The sequence below is a fragment of the Chrysemys picta genome, chromosome 3 (genome assembly GCF_011386835.1).
Source record: "Chrysemys picta bellii isolate R12L10 chromosome 3, ASM1138683v2, whole genome shotgun sequence".
In the NCBI taxonomy this organism is placed as follows: domain Eukaryota; kingdom Metazoa; phylum Chordata; order Testudines; family Emydidae; genus Chrysemys; species Chrysemys picta.
Window position 1 is genome coordinate 47,866,430 of NC_088793.1, and position 19,857 is coordinate 47,886,286.

General features: G+C 38.1%; 1 protein-coding gene across 3 annotated transcripts in view; it reads left to right on the plus strand.

The window, feature by feature from the left end:
- LRRC1 (leucine rich repeat containing 1) overlaps positions 1-19,857 on the plus strand; it is a 112,654-nt gene that overhangs the window by 76,261 nt on the left and 16,536 nt on the right. For 2 of the 3 annotated variants that reach the window (XM_005300209.5, XM_042848811.2), the window contains exons 5-10: positions 5,655-5,711; positions 7,452-7,515; positions 8,663-8,737; positions 10,553-10,697; positions 14,438-14,556; positions 18,607-18,690. In XM_005300209.5, coding sequence (XP_005300266.1) covers positions 5,655-5,711; positions 7,452-7,515; positions 8,663-8,737; positions 10,553-10,697; positions 14,438-14,556; positions 18,607-18,690 — 544 coding nt within the window. The remainder of the gene's footprint in view (positions 1-5,654; positions 5,712-7,451; positions 7,516-8,662; positions 8,738-10,552; positions 10,698-14,437; positions 14,557-18,606; positions 18,691-19,857) is intronic. The other variant, XM_042848810.2, reaches the window with a different exon arrangement.

A 19,857-nucleotide genomic window follows, 5' to 3' on the forward strand; every position in this document is an offset into this window, starting at 1 on the left:
AGAAGAGTAAAAAGGAGGAACTAATTTAGTCATAGAATGAGTTTTACTTATGTTCATTGTTACGCATGTTGTAATACATATTTACCCAATTGAAGGCCCCCAAAATGGGCACCTAATCAAAACCCCACTAAAAAAAAAAACCTCTGCTTAAACACGGCTTCAGGAAAGTCTCCACAGAAAATAAAATTAATTTAAATTCTATATCATTTGCAGTGTACCACATAATAGATATGAATCATTTTATGACCATTTCAAGTTCAGTCTGAAATGCAACTTTCCATAATTACATATGATGACATTAAGCACTAGTTGCAACTGTAAATGTGCATATAGTATTTGACCATTTGAAGGAAAACCATGGTAGGAAAGTACATCAGTGGATATAACACTATAATTTGTGAGCTGTACAATCATAGAACTTTTATGAAATGCCTGGAATGTAATCCTCTAGAATGCTACTTTTAATTGATTTGTAAAGGAAATCTGTTTACACCAAAAAGCAAAACTGCCTAGGAGCCCAGTTCTTCAAACACTTCAGTAAATGCTAAGCTTGTGGCATTTGCAAAATAAGGCTTCTAAGTAGTAACTGATCAGTACATGGAGGTGAATGAAGACAGGCACAGGGATGGATTTAAGTGACAGGTTGTGGTTTTAATTTTAACACTGGGTTGAAGCACTATAGGCTTATCCACCCCAGACTCTCCTGTGCTAGGCATTTAACTGAGTCAAGTGCAGCGTTACAAAGATTCTATCATATAACCAGTAACTCATGCATACAAATAACAGCCCCAAATCAGCAGCCCCGTATGGGGAGATTAATATCTCTGCCCTTTTTTAAGTGCAGTTGCTTTTAAAAATAGCAGAATAGTGAGGTGTCAAAATGCAGCCCTGGTAGAGCTTGTCCTGGCTGGATATTTGCCAGGCGGCTGGATTGGGACCTGATACACTAGATCCATGTAAACTTCCCCTGGTCTAAATAGGCTCCAGGACTCCAGTCCTTTGGCCACTCTGGCACATTTCCTAGGCACAGGCTCTCTGTCTTACCCCTTTACAGAAATGGGACCAGGCTCTAGGACCAGTGCTGAACTCACAGGCTCCCCAGTAGTTTAAGCGATGCATTCTCCCAGAAGAGAAAGCAAACAGCCACAATGACAGGTTTTGTAAGAGTTTCTAAATACAATTACTCTTTGCTTAGCTAGCACAGAAGATACACAGATCTAGACAAAAATAATAAACATATCTATATATATTTCTCCGCCTCAGTTTCCTCACCACTCTGGAGCATTCTCTGGGTTGAGAGCAGAGTCCCGGATCCCTCCTCCTGCACATGGCTTTTCCTCCAAAACAGTATGTGTCTCTTCCTCCTGTAGATCAGCTATCTTCTTTCCTTGGCTATTGCCACTGTTAAACAGGAACCCCTGCTATGGAAGCATACCCCTCTTCCTCTCTCTTGCCTAAAGTTTCCTTTCTCTTGCTCTGAGAGTCCCTGGAGTTCATAAGTTCTATCACTAACACTTGGAATTTCCCCAGCAACAGAATGAAGGAACCATTTTCCAAATTCTAACCTGTTTCAGAGATGTTGGAGAAAACGGACTTCCTTCAGCCATTCTCAGTCTGCCTGGGCTGTGTCTGTTCCCTAGTTAATAGACCTTAAAAACCGACTCGTTCAAAGCCAGGCTTGTGGGCTCCACTCCCCGGCATCACCACCTCTTGGAATTTCAGTCCAACATGGAGCTAAGAAAACAACAGAAGGCAACCAACCGCACCCTCTAAATGGAGTTTGCTGTCTGCTATAGCTAAGCAGAGTGCCCAATATCATAAGTTGTACAAAGAAGGTTCCTCAAATGTTCACGTAGGGTTATTTTCTGTCCAACTGAATTTGGATAAAGAGGCCCATGCAGAAAATTGATCACTGTCGCTACATCTTTGACACCCAAGCACAGTGAGATCAATAACTAGTGTCACCTAAGTCTCTTGACATCTTTTGAAGATTTGCTTGACCTGTAGCTGCTTGTTCATTTTAGTGTAGTCATTACTAAATAAGCATCTGGGAAGTCAGTAGCCAAAGCTAGCTGAAAATAAATTGACTGGACAAAACTATCATGATTAATTTATCCTATGGTCACCCAAAAGTGTACTAGGCACTTCATAGCAGACAAAATCACAGTCCTTGTCTTGAAGAGGTTCAGTTTTAGTCATCACAAAACTTAGAGGGTACAGCAAGGAAGGATCAGAGTTATAGCGCTATAATCACATGGCTACTCATTTTGGGTATGTAGACATGGTTTAAAGTTTAAAATTATTTATCATTAAACCAGAACAGATCCTGAATATTATTGTGGGAGAAGTGAGTTTCCAAGGGTATTTAATTGAGGTGAGGGTAGTGGTTTGACGGTACAGTATAATGAGGTGATTCCAGATGGATAATTTTTTGTGGAAAACTTTCTGTAGACTAAATAGTTACAAAAGGTAAATTCCAAGGTAATTAAATTTACCTCAGATTTTAGTGCATTCTGGACCATGTGGCAATAAGATTAAAATCACATTAAGAAGACTTGAATTAATCTCTGGCTGATGTGTACATAGGGCTTTTTGGAACTGCAGTTGATATATATTCAGTTTATCGTGGTGGGTTATTGTTGCTATCTGAAGTTGTAATGTCTTCAGTAGAGTAAATCCCTGTTAGTTCAACCTCAAATTTACAGAATAAGCAAGACCATGTTTAACTTGGACATGCATTGATTTGGTCTTATTACTTACTTTGAAGAGACCCTAATGATCAGTTCAGAGACAAATTAAAGATGCTGACCTCTGTAAGATTTGAATTGTGCCAATATTCTCCTTTTGGAAAGGGGTTGAGGTATATGCCCTAATCTCTGGAAGACTTTATTGGGGTTACAGGTAAAATGTACTCTTCTAACTCTCTTCCCCCCCACCCCACCATTTTTTAGGGTTAATGTGTTACTTGTGGCTCTTAAGTCTGCCCACAAAAGGGAATCAGGGTAGATTGTGACAGGTGTGGTGTAAGAACTTGAATAAAACAGCTCTACTTAAGAGTTTGTATTATTCAAAAAGAGGGAGGATGGGGGGGGAAGGAGAAGATGAACATGGGTTTATAAATTCACAATCTTGAGATAGCTTAGTGGGAATAAATGCATCTTGGCTTTTAATCTACTTTTACCAAAAGTAGATCTTGGAGATGTTTGAGTCTGAGAGAGTGGGGTATGAAAGAGAACACAGAACTCGAAAGAGATTGAATAGGGAAGGGGGAGATTGTGTGGAGAGATATTGGAAGGATATAGGAGAAATATAGTGGTAGGGAATCACAAGCGGTATAGCACAGACATTTAAAAGAGTTTTTTTGTGGAAATTAGTCAGTGATGTCAACAACAGGAGTCTTGCAGCAGTCTGGTGGGGGAACATGTTGAATGGGGAGCATGCTTGCATTCTGTTGCCCTTGGATCTGTTTGACAGGAGGGATACAGTTCTGCCTCATGGTCAGTCTTTTCTCTTGATACACTTGGCTACATGAGGAAGTCAGACACTATATGACCTTGTAACTTGCAAATTATTATCTATCAACTATGGTTTAACAATTTTTAGATTACCAGGAAACGTGAGTCCCACCATATGTTGTTGGACATTAAGGAAAAAAGCTTTCCGATTTGTTGTTTGATTATGATCTCAGTGTTGCGTTAACAATTGGGGTATTTTCATTATATCTTTTCTTTGAACATGTAATAATACTTTTAAAAAACAAACAAACAAAAAAACCCCTTAACCATGTGGTATATTCCAGACTACTTCCTGTTAAAGAAATGCGAAATTCATAGCTTTTAAGGCTAGAAAGAGCTGTTGTAATGTAGTCTAACCTCTGGCAATAACTCAGGCCAAGATATTTCACCCAGTGACTTCTATATGGACCCCAGTATCCTGTGGTTGAATTAGAGCACATCTTTCTAAAGATAGCCAAAGACTCCAGCTGTAGAGAATTTAACATACCTCTTGGTAATTTGTTGCAGTAGTTTTCAGCAGTTCCCAAACTATGGGGCAGGCTTCCCAAGGGAAGCGCAATAACATGTCAAGGAAGGCATGAGCTGTGTGTGGTTTTTAGAGTTCCAGCTGTCAGCCCCGGGCAGCTGGGGCTCGTGTACAAGGGCTGTGCACACCCAGGAGGTGGGAGATGGGATAAGGGGGACAGCTGCAGTCCCACTGCCTGGCCTCGGGCTCTCCTTTCCTGTCCTTCCTCAATACCTCACCGGGAGGTGACAGAAGGGCTCCAGCTGTCAGCCCTGGGGTGGCAGCAGCAGCGCAGAAGTGTGGGTGGCAATGAGGTGCTAAATTTGCTGTGAAAAGTGATGTTGACAAATATCACTTCTCATATTGCTGCCCTTACTTCTGTGCTGCTGCTGTCGCGGTGCTGCCTTCAGAGCTGGGCGCCTGGCCAGCAGCCGCTGCTCTCCGCTCTTACTTCAGAGCTGGGCAGCAGTATATGTACTTGTAGGGCAGAGAGGCGTGTAAGTGACTACAGACACACGGGGCGGGGAGGCAAATAAGTTTGAGAACCACTGCAGTTGTTAAATTACTCTGTTTAAAAAGTTACTTTAGATTCCTAGTCAGGGTACTAGCATCTCATCATTGGGGATACTTGATCCACCAGTTTCTTGTATTGATTCAGAAGAAAAATCTTTATTTGCAAATATTCTCATTGGTGGGTTTTTATACTAAGGTACCCATTCAACTTCATGTATCCTCATTCTAGTAATAAATTCTCCAGTGTTGGATATAATCAATGTTAGAAATGTTTTAAATTTAGTTTTTGTTTGAATTCAGATTTGGCTGAAGAATAGGACAGTGATTGCATTTCTGTTTGCAATAGTAGCTACAAATACTTTATTTTTTTTACTTCACTTTGTCCAAAAACAAAATTATACCTTTAGCACTCAAGTAAGGCAGGGCATATTATGTCGTAGAGAACTGCTTTTTATTTGTAGATACAGTATCTGGTTTTTATTTTTTCCTAGGATGCTAGAGGATTAAAACAGATTATAGCATTGGGATAATGTCTGACTCCTTGTGTTCCATTTAGTCATAAATAAAACCCTGAAAAATCTGAATGTTACTATGGTGATGTTAGTAAAAGCTTGGGTTATGGAGTAAGCAAACGGCTTAGAAACATACTGTCACTTATGATAATGAGCATGCCATAGTTGTCAAGTTGTGTATAGCCAGAGATGAGTTTAGTTGCTGCTGCTGTAACTTGTTACAGCCCACATGTCATAATCTAAAAGCCAATAAGTAAAATTACTTTCATATAATGACTAAAAAAACCTACATTCACTTTTTAGTAATTTAATACCACTGACCTTTTTATTAAAGTGAAAATGTGGGGTGTTACTTCCTGCGTTGATTGCTTCCTTTCTTGATTTGTTTTTTAACAAAAAAAGTCTAAATTTTAAAATTTCTCTCTTTAGTCTATCAAGCAATCATGTGAAATGAAGTGTGGGGAGATTTTAAAAAAGAAATTATTGCGGGATGACTTCCATTGGAGATCACTGAAATACACTGTATAAAAACTTCCTTTTTCCTTAGTTACTGAAATTATTAAAGAAAATATCTTAAGATGGTTTCAAAAATTATTATTTATCTTTTAGCCTTTTTAACCTGGCCTCCTTGGAACTAAGAGAGAATCTGCTGACATACTTACCTGAGTAAGTTCCATTGCATGTGTGTCTGTGGTCGTGTGTGCTTTAATATATGCCCATCCTAAAAAAAAAAAAAAAAAAAGTCTGAAGTTAGTATTTTCTCTGGCCCTCATTTAATTTGTGGATGAATACAAGGTGTTTTCAGTCTCCTGCATAATGAGTGAATAGTTACGGGCTGTACCTCTCCCTTAATAAATAGCAAGTTGCCTCAGGAACTTTGTTCATCACTGGTTAGGAACAGGAGTCTGAAGGCTGTGTGCAAATCAGTTTTACCTGTGTAATATGTCAATGTAATAGAAATGTGCAGAATATACTGAATAGCTAAATACTCTAAACTAATGCCAAGTTATTAAAGAGGTGGAAGCTTGAATCATTTCATGACCAATATTAATTATTATGCAAATGAAAGTAGCTCTCATGTTCAAAACTTTTAACATTCACTATGTGAGCTGTATTAAACCTGTGTGGAGCTTTACGTTTTTATTTTTTTTTAAGTGTAAATAAGCACTTAGAGGTTGAGTAATTTACAGAAACTTTGCAAACCTGGAGATAAGCGCCTCTGACATCCCCTGACAACATCTAATGAGAAACTCAACCTCACTCCCTACTCCTGCTATGAAAGAAAGAAGGTCCTAGGATTTCTATTGGGGTGCTGTGTCTGCACCAGGTACAGGGAGTCAAGTCTTTTTTTTTGTGTCCACCCCTGCTTGGACATCTGACTGTTTTTGAACTCCTTACTCCCTTTTGGCTATTGGAAGAGGAAGATTTTTCCATTCTTTCTTCCCAGTACCCCAGAGTCTCCTCACTGCTGAGGGACTAAGGGAGTAAAGAGTCTCTTCTTTTGGCTTCCTGGCTGCTACTATCAGGGGATAGGTGTCTCTGATACTCTGCTCCTATATCATCCTCTTTTAAGTCTTCCTCTCTTGTGGATGTATCCAGTAGTTCCCCAGTTGCTGCTGTTCATAACTGCCTCAAGGTGCTTCAAACGCCACAACGAACTGTAGAGTATGAATAGATAGATTTTCCATGCAGCATCAGAGTAAAACTGTTTATAAATGGACAGTCTTACTGCTGCTCAGAGTTCTGAATAGCAGTAGTGAAACTGACCCGTCTTGTCTTCATACTGCTGCAGCTTGGGGAAAGGTAAGCAGAAGCTCCAGAGGAGGGGTCTGTTCTGAAGTGTGTCAGGAAAGCTCTGTTGTTTGTTCACATTCAGAAGGCTTCTTTTAAAGCCATAAATGCTCTTTTTTTTTTTTTTTTAAATTCAAGCTGAAATTCTGCAAAGCTGATGAGTTAAGACATTTATTCATCAGGGAAAAAATCTTTATTTGCTCTTGGTGAGTAGGCATATGAAGGACTTGTCAAATCTTGACCTACATGCTTTATAAACCATTTAATATGATCAATGCAGGGTAATGCAAGACGTTTTCATCCAGCTGTAAATTGGTTTGGATCCATTTTGTGGAGGTTTTCAACTTATTCTAAATTATGTGGTATTGACCATGGCTAAGACTGGTGATTAGCATAATGGACAATGATCTGATCAATTATAGTGCATTTTATGCTTCAGAGGCACAACATTATACTGACAAACCCAGTACTCTTCAGTATCATATTAATGTACATAATCTATGCCCAATAAAATCCCTTTCTAGAAGAACGTATGGTTATACAGTGGAAAGGGCTCATTCAGGTATCTAGGGGTTCTGATGGTCTAGTCTAATTGGGTTCTCTCTTTGCTTACAGATCACTCACCCACCTGCAGAGACTAGAAGAACTTGATTTAGGAAACAATGAACTTTATAACTTGGTAAGATATTATCAGTGGACTATAGCATTGATATTGGTGTTTCATGTGGAACTAAAATATCTAGAACAGAAATTTCCCAAACTGGAAGCGGTGACACTTCTGGAACATTTCTATATATATAAATGAAAAATTGGCAGTGATATGCTGCCATCATGTTACCTATTTCTTGTGATCATCATACCGAACAAAACAAGAGGTTCAGCTGATGTACCTTGATACTTTTATGTCCCTATCCTAACTATTACTATAGTTATTAAAATGATGTGCTATGCAATCTGGTATTTCACCATACTTTATTAATTTGTGGTAGAATTATTTTTCTGTAGAAAAGGAAAGATCCCCACAGATCTTTCTCTGCAGAAACAAAGCAAGGGACACAGATTGTTTTCTCTGTTTCTCAGTTGTGCCCTAGTACTTACCTTTTGTCATTTCAAGATTGAACTGAGGTCTCATTTGGGTGTTAAAATATGAAATAAGGCTCTTGTGCAGAAACAAAAATGCTTACACTTTGCTCTTTTAAGGCATATTTTAGTGATTATACTAAACACTTAAATTATATTAATGTTACAATTATGGTTCCACCAACAACTCTATTTACGCAGTTGTGCTATACTGTGTTCTCCCGTATATGCTTATGGCATTCAGATATGACAGTAATACACAATATTGTGTGTGTGTATATGGGGGTGGGAAGGGGATGGGTTAGAGTTGTTTTGGGAGCTATAACTTGGAGTTTAATTTTTTAGGTAAGTAAAAAAACGGAGGAGGACCCTGTATGGTCACTTGAATATACATTTTTTCTGATTCTGTCTAATGGGTTGTAATTGCTAGCCTAATACCTGTCTCTCCTCTGCATGTAAGGGTGTTAAATTGTCTGAGAATGTGGAGTCCCCTTTGTTAGTCTAACATAGTCTTAGTCAAATACATAAATTACCTGTTGGATACTTACCAAAATACGTAATGAATACAGATAACTTATGGTCATACTTGGTTCCATTTTCTAAATCCGATCTAGCATTACAACATAGTATTAAAACCAGTGTGTTAGGTCTCCTGGGCAACAAGTTTTTCTTCTGTTGCATGTATTGCTTGTTTCTGAATTACCCTAACTACCTTTTGCTCTTTTGTTTTTGTTTACATTTTGCAGCCAGAAACAATTGGTGCACTTTTCAGTCTTAAAGATCTCTGGCTGGATGGAAACCAGTTAACCGAAATACCTCAGGTAAGGTAGAGTTCTCATGAAAAAAGTATGTGTGAAGAAAACATTATTTGTGGCTAAACTACAAATATCAAACTTGCTTTTTTGGGGGGGGGGGGGTATGTTTTTAAACTTTGAAGTTTATAAGCTTTTTTGAAAAGTTCAGCGAGTATCTTTAGGATTTCTGCCTCTCAGCTTTAGAAAGTTGGGCATGATGCCTTTGTCATATGCACCAAAAACTGTTGATAGGCTTCAAAGGGTTTATCTAATGAATGACAGGACATTTCCCCCTTCCAGAAATTGGTTATTCTCAGTCTGTAGTGTTCATGGTTCAGGGATTGGGAGACCAGTATTCAGTTCAACTGACTCTCACTCTTCACACTTGTCAAAATGCAAGTAATCAAAGTTGTGTGTGAACTGTCATCTTCTGTAGCTTTCTTTTGCTGTTTAAAATACAGTGTACCGAGGAAATAGGATAATAAAATTCCCTCCGTAAATAGAATTTTGAGATCCCAGTCTTGCAACTGGATCCATGCAAGCAAATACCCCATTGACTTCAATTGCAGGAAGAGGGGCCTTAACAGCTAAGGTATTTCTGTAATCTAGTAAGCTTCCCTGTCCTTAGTGCATTGAGAACAGCTTTTTTTAAGATTCAAGCCAAAAAATCAGGCCATTTCACTAGTATTCTATAGTCCACTGTGGGTGGTGTGGAAATCTTGCATGCTGAAAATCAATGCAAAAACAATGGTGTGTGCAAGTGAGCTTAGTGTATGACTTTCTGTCATTAAGACTAGCTACAGTAAGTACTTGTAAGAGGCTCCAATTAGACTCTGCCATATCCGGTTTTCTGTGGACATCTGAAGTTCCGCAGCCATTTTTAGAAATAAATAGTGGGTTTTGTTAATGGCCAATGGAAAAATCCTAAGAAAAAGCTTTTTTTGAGCAACTTACTTTATGTAATTCGTTGTTCAAATATTAGAAAATAGAGAGAAAAATCTTTGCTATCTAGCATGATCAGTCTTCAGCTTTTCAGTGATCTTGTTGCTACTCTGTAGACATTTATATATGAAATATTAAAGTTGCTGTTCTATTTTTTTATCTTTATTTGCAGATGTGTTGGTACAGCAGTGCTGAATGTTTTGATGATTAAAGTCAGCTATGACAGAATGTGTGTAGGAGTATACTCCTTAGTGAGGGTGTACTGAAAGATACAAAAATAAGAAGTGTCAATTTTTTCTAACCAGATCTTTAGATAAACTATATCATTGTCAAAATTAAGTAATTGGTATAATTTTATAGCTTTATAAAGTGCAGCACTTCTGATTTGTATTTCTCCATTTGTTGCAAAGGAAGGAAAAAGATATGAAATCCCTAGATATTGATAGTTACGGTTTGTTGAAATATCAGCCAAGAGGGGCCTATCATAATTTGCCTTGAGTTACTTGGGAGAGACAGACTTTGTATGTTGGATTTGAGTTCTGTAACTCTGAGAAACAACTACATTGAGTTTTTCCTCAAGAAAAAGACTGTTTTGGCTTATGTTTCACTTATACTGCTTGCTTGTGGTTCCTATTATGTACGCAATGTTTGAGATGGAAACATTTTTGTCTAAATTACCTAGCCTGTGCTAGTCAATATTTTTATCATAGGAAGCTGCTGTTGTCTTTTTGTAATATCACCCAAAATGAAAATGGTCATCTTCCAGCATTTAGAAAAGTGGTCCTCCTTCTCAGTTCCTCATGAAATTTAAGTGTGGTAGGAAACTTTAAGTGACTTGGTGTTGCAAGTTTGGACATGACGTGGGATTTTTTTGTTTTTGTTTTGTTACATGTGATGTAGGAAATAGGAAATCTGAAAAACCTGCTATGTCTAGATGTCTCTGAAAATAAATTGGAAAGACTTCCTGAAGAGATCAGTGGTCTGACTTCCTTAACTGATTTGCTCGTTTCTCAGAATTTACTTGAGGTGCTACCTGATGGTATTGGTAAGTAGTATAAAGTAAACATAATAATAGACAACTACTGGAATTGGTCTAAATAACAAGCTCATGTGTCCTGAATATCTTTTGCAATTTCTACTTATGTGAGAGATGAGCCTATCCCAATTTTTTTTTTAAGTCTAATTATACACACAGTCCTGCTAATTTTGCACTTTGAATATTTTTATTTCTACTATGGAATTGATGCCTCACCATTTAGGCTGCCTAAATTTATTATTAACTTGCTGAGCAGAGTATGAGACAGTACATCGTATGTGATCTATTACCATAAGAACCAGAGGGTTCAGTGTCATAGTTCAGGGCAACTGCCCCATGCTCCCTCTGCATGGGGTCCACCAATGGCATCCACTCTAGGCTCCTGGCTCCTCAATTGTCATTTCTCTTGGTTAGAGACCCGGATCTCTCTGACTCTTGACTGAGTGTTTTGAGGCTGCACAGTTCCCTGCCTATACTGTGATATCCCCAGAAAGCCAGACTACCTAAACAGGCTGGGATCTTTCTCTTCAAGTGCTATAAACAGCTGTAATTAGCAGCAGTCACAAGTTACCACACAGCCCTTTCTAAGCATTTATTCATAACATGAAAACATTACAGAGAACACATTTAAAAAACAAAAGTTCCTTATACGCATGCCAACAGCTTTCCAGAGGTGACCCATCAGTAATATGGGACCTCAGTAGGCCCAAATCCTTCCAACCCATCCAGGGAAGGATTGGGTCCCCCTTGGACCTGTTTGTTGGCTGGAATGGATCAGAAATAAGACGCTAAGTTATTTTAAACTCAGTTTATCCAGAAGTCCTTTTTTGGCTATCCTATTTGAACTAGTACATGGGAGCCTCTCCAGGTGGTGACATCTCTCTGGAAGTGTTGCAGTCTGAGTGAATTTGCATAATCTCTCCCCTCCCCTCCCCCCGTTAGTTCTTGCAGGAGCTTTGGTCACCGTCTCCCATGGAATTGAATGATACATAAACTTAATACAGTAAGATCTCCCAAAGATACTGCAGGAACTTGCTCTAACTGTCTCAGTCTGGTGTACAAGTTGATTCATTGGAGGTTTTATAATCTGTAAATTCTATTTTGTAGCACATCAGATGTAAAATTATTTAGTAAATTTCATTGAACATAGTTCTTTAAATACAACATTGTGTGGTTTTTAAACCACAGCAGCTCCACCACTGGCTGCCTTTTGCATCTGAGGGGAGGGAGGAGAGTAACTCTGGCAGTTCCATTATCTGCTTCCCTGTTGGGTTGTTAGAGCCCTATGAAGAACAGGACTGGAGCTTGACTGATGCTGCCGAACCTAGCACAGCCACTCAGGGCAGCTCAGGAGAGGGTAGAAGGAAGAAAACTTAACTTGGCACCCAGTGATGACTCTCAGGTTTTCTGTCTACAGCAGAAGGAACAGAACAGGACAGAGTCTGTCCTGTAGTATCAGTTGTGGCTCACTGACCTTTTTAAAAGTAATGTTTGGCTCTTCAGCTGAAAAGGTTAGACACCACTGACCTTGAGGAAGACGTGGTCCTTTCCCCAAGAAGCAGAGTGGCACTTAATGCGTATGCTAACTATCTGTGTCCTTAGCTACAGTGATTCTGGTACAGAGCTCTTTGACGGTGACAGGGCTTGAACTCATTTCCCAGAATGACTTTCTTTGAATTCTGACCTTATCAGTTACTGCATCTATCTTTGTTGACCAGGCCAGTATGAGAATAACTAGTGTTTGTACAGCACCTTGTGGATTTGACCATGGTCCTATTTGGGGCTTTGGGGTATGCAACCTCAAACTACTACTGTTTACTGTTAGTATTACTACTTCTAGTTTGTATTGCTAGTAAAAACTAACAGTAGTAATAGTCTGGAGTTTGTGTGGTCATTTTTGTGAGCTTTTTTTTTTTAAAAGTAGAATGCAAAAAAAAAAAAAAGTTCCTATTTGGTGCCACTTGTAGACATTGAGGCTGATGTGCAGAGTTCAGGCTACAAGTCATGTACTGATATTAGCAGATGGGGTTGTTAGAACTTTCCCTCTATGCCTTTGGTCTTATCCCTCTTCCGTAAATATGCAGACAGGATATTAAACTGCAGCATTTACCAGTGTAACCTTCTTGGGATCCTTTATAGTATGATTTCAGTTACCTGCTAAAATCACTAAGAATATTTTAGGTGAGGCAAATGCTTGAAAATTTTATGTTAACTGTCATAAGAACACACAGTGGAAGGACACAAAGCAAAAAGGGAAATCACGCAAAGTCGTATATATTCATAGAAAATTCATTATATAATGAAGGATCTGGTAACCTAATGTTTGTGATTTATAATTTTATTTTGTATAAAACTAGCATATTTGTATAGTAGTCCAGCACAATGATAAGGATAGATAAGGGCATCCTACATCACATCTTGGACCTGCCTATTCTAACTAAATGCAGTATGTTTTGATCACAGAAAATTAAATAAGGTTCAGTTTTCATAAGTACTGCATTGTTTTTAGTATCTGTGTCTAATGAATACAGGTTACTAGAGGCTTAAAATTTCAACCACTTTTGTATGCTTATCAGGAAATATTGTATGGCTTGATTTCCCCCCTCTCCTCCCCTCAAATCTCCCCAGTCATATTTGGATGGTGAAACGTTTAACTCCTGATTATCCCACACTCTCCCTGTGTAAAAGGATTTCCCATTTCTTAACGCATGGATGTGGTATATTATTACCCCTTTGTCAAACTTCAGACTCATGAAATGTAATTAAAAACACTTTTTGTCCCAAGCAAACCTTTCAGTTATTGGATTTTAAAGGCATTTATTATTGGGAGTATTTGCTCTCAAGTTCACCCCACAACTAACATTTTTCCTTTTCACATACATTTATGGAGTCAATATTTGAGGAGGACGGTATATGATTTTGAGCTCCTCTTCCACCAGTAACAATCCTACATTTAAAATTTATTTATGGATATTTTATTATCATTGTCTAGAAGAACTATAGTGTGTTGGCAATTCAGCACCTAAATCAAAATGGAAATGAGCATTACATATTCAATAAACTGGAAAATTCCCATGTTTGGCTTATATTTGTGATGTCTAATTCCAAGTGAGCTTTCATTGTCCATATCTGACACTTATCCTATTTTTGCTATTGAACTTTACTCTAGAAAACTCTTGTCAAATACACCAAAATTTTCCAACAGAAGAAAAGTTGCACTGTATTTTGTATGATTTTAAATTTTCAAACCGTAGGTTATGTGTAGTTTCATGGTCTCCATTGTCTGCTGTTGAACATGCTTAGAGTTCCTTACTTTTATTTTATTTTTTTTGCTCTTACTGTTTGTGTTCAATCCCCATTAGCAATGCAATCCAAAGCATTAAATGTTTTCTGAATTATAGAATATTTAGTATTGATGTAGCTTTACAAAACTAGTTAAGGTTATCTGAGGAAACAATGCATTGTAGCATTTGGTTTTACAAAAAATTGTAATGCAGTAACAAAAACTAACATTTTTAAAATGTTCTTTTTAAAAAAAAACTATTTTAATATTTAGATATTCACGTGTATTGCAGATGTGCTGGAATAATACAGTATCAGCAACGTGAAGTGTTAATCTTAAAGGAACAGGAGTACTTGTGGCACCTTAGAGACTAACAAATTTATTAGAGCATAATCTTAAAGGGAACATCTGATGCGGATATAGTTGAAGCCAACCACCAAACTTAACGGTTCTCCTCTATTTATAGGAAATTTGAAGAAGCTGTCTATCTTGAAGGTTGATCAGAACAAACTTGTTCAGTTGACAGAAGCAATAGGAGACTGTGAAAGCCTTACTGAACTAGTTCTAACCGAAAACCAGCTGCTGGTGAGTATGGTCTTGACCAGGGCCGCCCAGAGGATTCAGAGGGCCTGGGGCAAAGCACTTTTGGGGGCCCCTTCCATTAAAAAAAAAAAGTTGTAATACTATAGAATACTATATTCTCGTGGGGGCCCCTGCAGGGCCCAGGGCCTGGGGCAAATTGCCACACTTGCCCCCCCCCCCCCTCTGGGCGGCCCTGGTCTTAACTGCTCAAATAGCTGGCAGTAATTAGGCCTGCTGCTATGCACTGATTCATTTTGATTGTAAGCCTTTATTTTATTTCTCCTCCTATTATAGTTACTGCTAAGTACAATACAATGGAGTTTGCATTAAGTAAATGCATGATTGTTACAACAGTCGTGGTATTGTTTCCATATAGAATATATTCTGAATATTTAAATGACAATACATTCAAGAGGAACTTGCCATAATATAAAATTGGTAAATCAAAGTTCTCGTTTTTAAATAATTGTTTTTCTGCGAGTGATTTATATGAGAGAGTGGCATTGTGGAGTTACAGATTTGTCTTATTGACTCTTATGGAAGGTATGCTCTGTTTACAAGTATAAAGATTTTCTTCTCCTAATGGCAAGACCTGTGGACTCAACTTTTGAGCGAAAAATCAATTTAGATTGTTTTGAATATGTGAATCCTTATCAACAACAACAACAACAACCCCCCCCAGACAATTGTTCATGTTGCCCAGGTGTAACTAAAGGCAGCACTTGGCTCAGCAATTAGATTTTAGTTCACAGTTCTATTGATGCAAAAAGCAGAGTGGAACCCTGTTCAATTTTAGCTATTTTGGCTCTGCAGTACTAATAAGTAAAAACTTATTTATCAAAGTCAACAGATGTGACTGTCCTCGGTCTTTTTACTCTGTTCTTGACCATGGTATGAACTGTAAGCACTGATGACTGAATATGTATAGAGCAACAATGCTGAGTAGCAAGGTGCCATTTTTACATGGTCCATATTTTGAAGTAGAGCTTCACTTTAACTTGTGATTTGCTAACTTAATCTAAAATTATATACTAGGGCTGTCAATTAATCACAGTTAACTCACACGATTAACTAAAAAAAAATTAATCGCAATTTTCATAATGAATGGAGATTAATCGCGGTTTTAATCACGTTGTTAAACAATAGAACACCAATTGAAATTTATTAAATATTTTGGATGTTTTTCTACATTTTAATATATATTGTATTCTGTGTTGTAACTGAAATCAAAGTGTATATTATTTTTATTACAAATATTTGCACTGTAAAATGATAAAAGAAATAGTATTTTTCAATTCACCTCATACAAGTACTGCAGTGCAATCTCTTTATAGTGAAAGTGCAACTTACAAATGTAGATTTTTTTTGTTACATAACTGCACTCAAAAACAAAACAATGTAAAATTTTAGACTCTGCAAGTCCACTCAGTCCTACTTCTTGTTCAGCCAATTGCTGAGACAAACAAGTTTTTTGTTTTTTTTTACTTTTACAGGCGATAATGCTGTCCTCTTCTTATTTACAGTGTCACCAGAAAGTGAGAACAGGCAGTTGCATGACACTTTAGTAGCCGGCATTACAAGGTATTTACGTGCCAGATATGCTAAACATTCGTGTGCCCCTTCATGCTTCGGCCGCCAGTCCAGAGGACATGCTTCTGTGCTGATCACGCTCGTTAAAAAAATAATGCATTAATTAAATTTGTGACTGAACTCCTTGGGGGAGAATTGTATGTCCCCTGCTCTGTTTTACCTGCATTCTGCCATATATTTCATGTTACAGCAGTCTCGGATGATGACCCAGCACATGTTGTTGTTCATTTTAAGAACACTTTCACTGCAGATTTCACAGAACACAAAGAAGGTACCAATGTGAGATTTCTAAAGATAGCAACAGCACTTGACCCAAGGTTTAAGAATCTGAAGTGCCTTTCAAAATCTGAGAGGGACAAGGTGCGGAGCATGCTTTCAGAAGTCTTAAAAGAGCAACACTCCAATATGGAAACTATAGAATCCGAACAACCAAAAAAGAAAATCAACCTTCTGGTGGTGGCATCTGACTCAGATGATGAAAATGAACATGCTTTGGATTGTTATCGAGCAGAATCAGTCATCAGCATGGACGCGTGTCCTCTGGAATGGTGGTTGCAGCATGAAGGGACATGAATCTTTAGCGCATCTGGCATGTAAATACTTTGCGACGCCGGCTACTACAGTGCTATGCAAACACCTGTTCTCACTTTCAGGTGACATTGTAAAGAAGATGCAGGCAGCATTATCGCCTGAAAATGTAAACAAACTTGTTTGTCTTAGTGATTGGCTGACCAAGAAATAGGGCTGAGTGGACTTTGTTTTATTTTTGAATGCAGTTTTTTTGTACATAATTCTACATTTGTAAGTTCAATTTTCATGACAGAGATTGCATTACAGTACTTGTATGAGGTGAAGTGAAAAATACGATTTCTTTTGTTTTTTACAGTGCAAATACATGTAATCAAAAATAAATATAAAGTGAGCACTGTACACTTTGTATTCTGTGTTGTAATTGAAATCAATATATTTGAAAACATAGAAAACATCCAAAAATATTTAAATAAAGGGTATTCTATTATTAACAGTGTGATTAATCGAGATTAATTTTTTTAATCGCTTGACAACCCTATTATATACATCTTTTACTTGAGTTAGCAGAGTTTATTGAACTGCAAGGAATAACCTGAGTAGTTTAGTAATAGGGGCTTGCTTCCCTGCCTGCAACTTTTTGGATAGGTGAAATGATCAGTATTCTTTTAGATAATAACAAGAATTGTTTATCTGCTGTGTGTGTAGGATAGGAGGAGGAAATTTGGTTTTGCCCCCAACAAGCTCAACTGAGCACTTGTAATCCAGAAGGAGATGGCACTGGAGCCTGTATAAATACAAGAAATAACCTAATGTTTTTGTCCGTGCCACAGTGTGCCAAATGAGAATTCATACTGAGTCTCAGATAGGGGAAGTAGATGATATCTGAAAGTGGTGGCCAGAATTTATACTGTATCTAGCTAAACAGATTCCCCAGTCTTTTACCTCTAACCACTGAAGGTTCTGACTTGACATGAAGGGAAGCTTTATTCACTTACATATTCATTTTAAAGTCTTTCATGATTAATAAGAGAATTGGAGAGCCTGTTGTGTAGGAAGCTTTTACTTTGGCTTTGTCTACACATGAACATTCCATTGGAATAAGATAAAATATGAATTTAAAATGAATTAACTGTTCCTGATTTAATTTGGTATGTTGATGCTCTTATTTCAGAATAGAGCATCCACACATGAATTTAAATTGGGAATAGCTCCCTGTGTAGACAAGGCTCCCCTTTGATGCCAACTACTGCTGGGCATATTTTGATAAATAATAGTGGAGTCAAATTGCAGGCCCCGCTGCTATGTGGTTGCTCTTCGTGTTACTCCCTACTGTGTTAATCAGTTGTTTCAGCCAACGCAGGTTTTGCCGACGCAAGTGGCAGTGTCAACGCGGGTTTGTGAGCAGGAGCGCTCTCCTCCCGACAAAGCTAAAGCTGCTCACGGGGCTGGAAGTATTTTATTGGCAAAAGTGCCGACAGAGAGCGTTTAAACGTGCTGACGTTTAGCGACAAGGCTGCGTCGACACAGCCTTGTCGCTAAAACCTGCGTGGTGTAAATAAGCCCTTAGTTACAGTGGGAACTTATTTGGTTTTCTGCTTCTTCAAAACTGCCTTCAAAAGGACATTTAAATAATGTATCTTCTACCTTGTGTATATGGTCATTTTAGTACAAAGCTAACATAAGGAGTGCAGTTTGGTTAGAAGCTGAAGCAAACAACTGTCCAGTTCTGCCCTCAGTTACAACCCTGGAACTCCACTGAAATCAGTGGAGTTGCACAGTTGTGACTATGAATAGAATTAGTCCCTTATATGTAAACTTTTTGATTATAAAAAGGGCTCTGTCTCCTAGATCCTATTCCAAGTGAGGTAAAGTTTTTGTTTTGACACTGTGATCATAGAAAGCTTGTTCATGTGTCACTTTCTATTGAAACAGAAATTGCCGAAGAGCATTGGAAAACTAAAGAAGCTGAACAATTTGAATGTCGACAGAAACAAATTAATGTCTTTGCCCAAAGAGGTATGTCGTGTGCAGTTAACCATTATGATTATAGATCGTCTGTTACAAATGGTGACTATAGCTACTTGTAGGAAGTAGTAAGCAGCTTTTGTTCTATATTTTGTTTCTATATAATATATTTCTATATTTTGTTCTAATACTAGAAAATATTCCTACTTAACAGGCTATGACCAAGGCTCTGTCTATTGGATTGCAGAGGCCTTGACAAAAGTAAAGGTGGTTTGGTTTCTAGTGAGTGGCCAGTATAATGGAACAAAAAGTCCAAGACCTAAATAGTTTCTTATAAACTGAGATATGATTGTACATGTCAGACCCAGCACTACTTGAAGACAGGTTTTTAAGGTCTGGTTATAATTCAGTGCACTTGAACCAAGGTGTAATTTTTTTCTGCAGGTAGAATGACGATACCACAAGAAATCCTGATCTTTAAAGTTGTGGCTGGAAAGCATATGGGTGGTGGGGTGTTTTTTTGGATATGAGAGAAAAGAAATTATTTGGGGTGCTACAATTTTGGGATCTTTGTTTTATGAAAGTCTCTACAGGCTGATTGTGTCATTAAACAGTCAGACCTAAAGCAGTGATTGGTGTAATACTCAGCTTAGTGATACCCTAGTTTTATAGCTGTGATCACTGGGGCTTCTTGCTCATCTTAAGCACTGTATGAAGCGAAACAAAGGTAGACTAGGATTAAATGTAATGGTGGTCTGAGAAGTTGGTCTAGTTCATCAGTAAAACCTGGAAAGGTTGGTATTTCTGGGTTAGGCAGGGAGTACAATAGGGAGAGCCAGTGTGATGTCACTAAAGCATGGGACAGAGAGTTAAGAGGCTTGGATTCTAATGCCATCTGTGCTAGTGATTCAGTGTGTTAATTCCCCACCCCCACCGCTATGTAATTTAACTCGGCCTTCTGCCTCAGTTTCCGTATCTGTAGATAAGTGACCAAGCAAACCAAGATGCTACACTCAACTCGGCATGCATGTCCGTTTGTAACGTAACTTTGGAACACTGCATCTAATCAATTCCAAAAATGTCAGGGAATGTTCTAGCTATCAATGGGCAGAACCCTTTTCCTTGGTTGGTTTTTGTTTTTGTTTTTTGTTAGTCTAATTTGCACCAAAAAAATCAGAAAAGCCTGATTCAGAGGCAAATCAGAGCGCTCAGATTGCC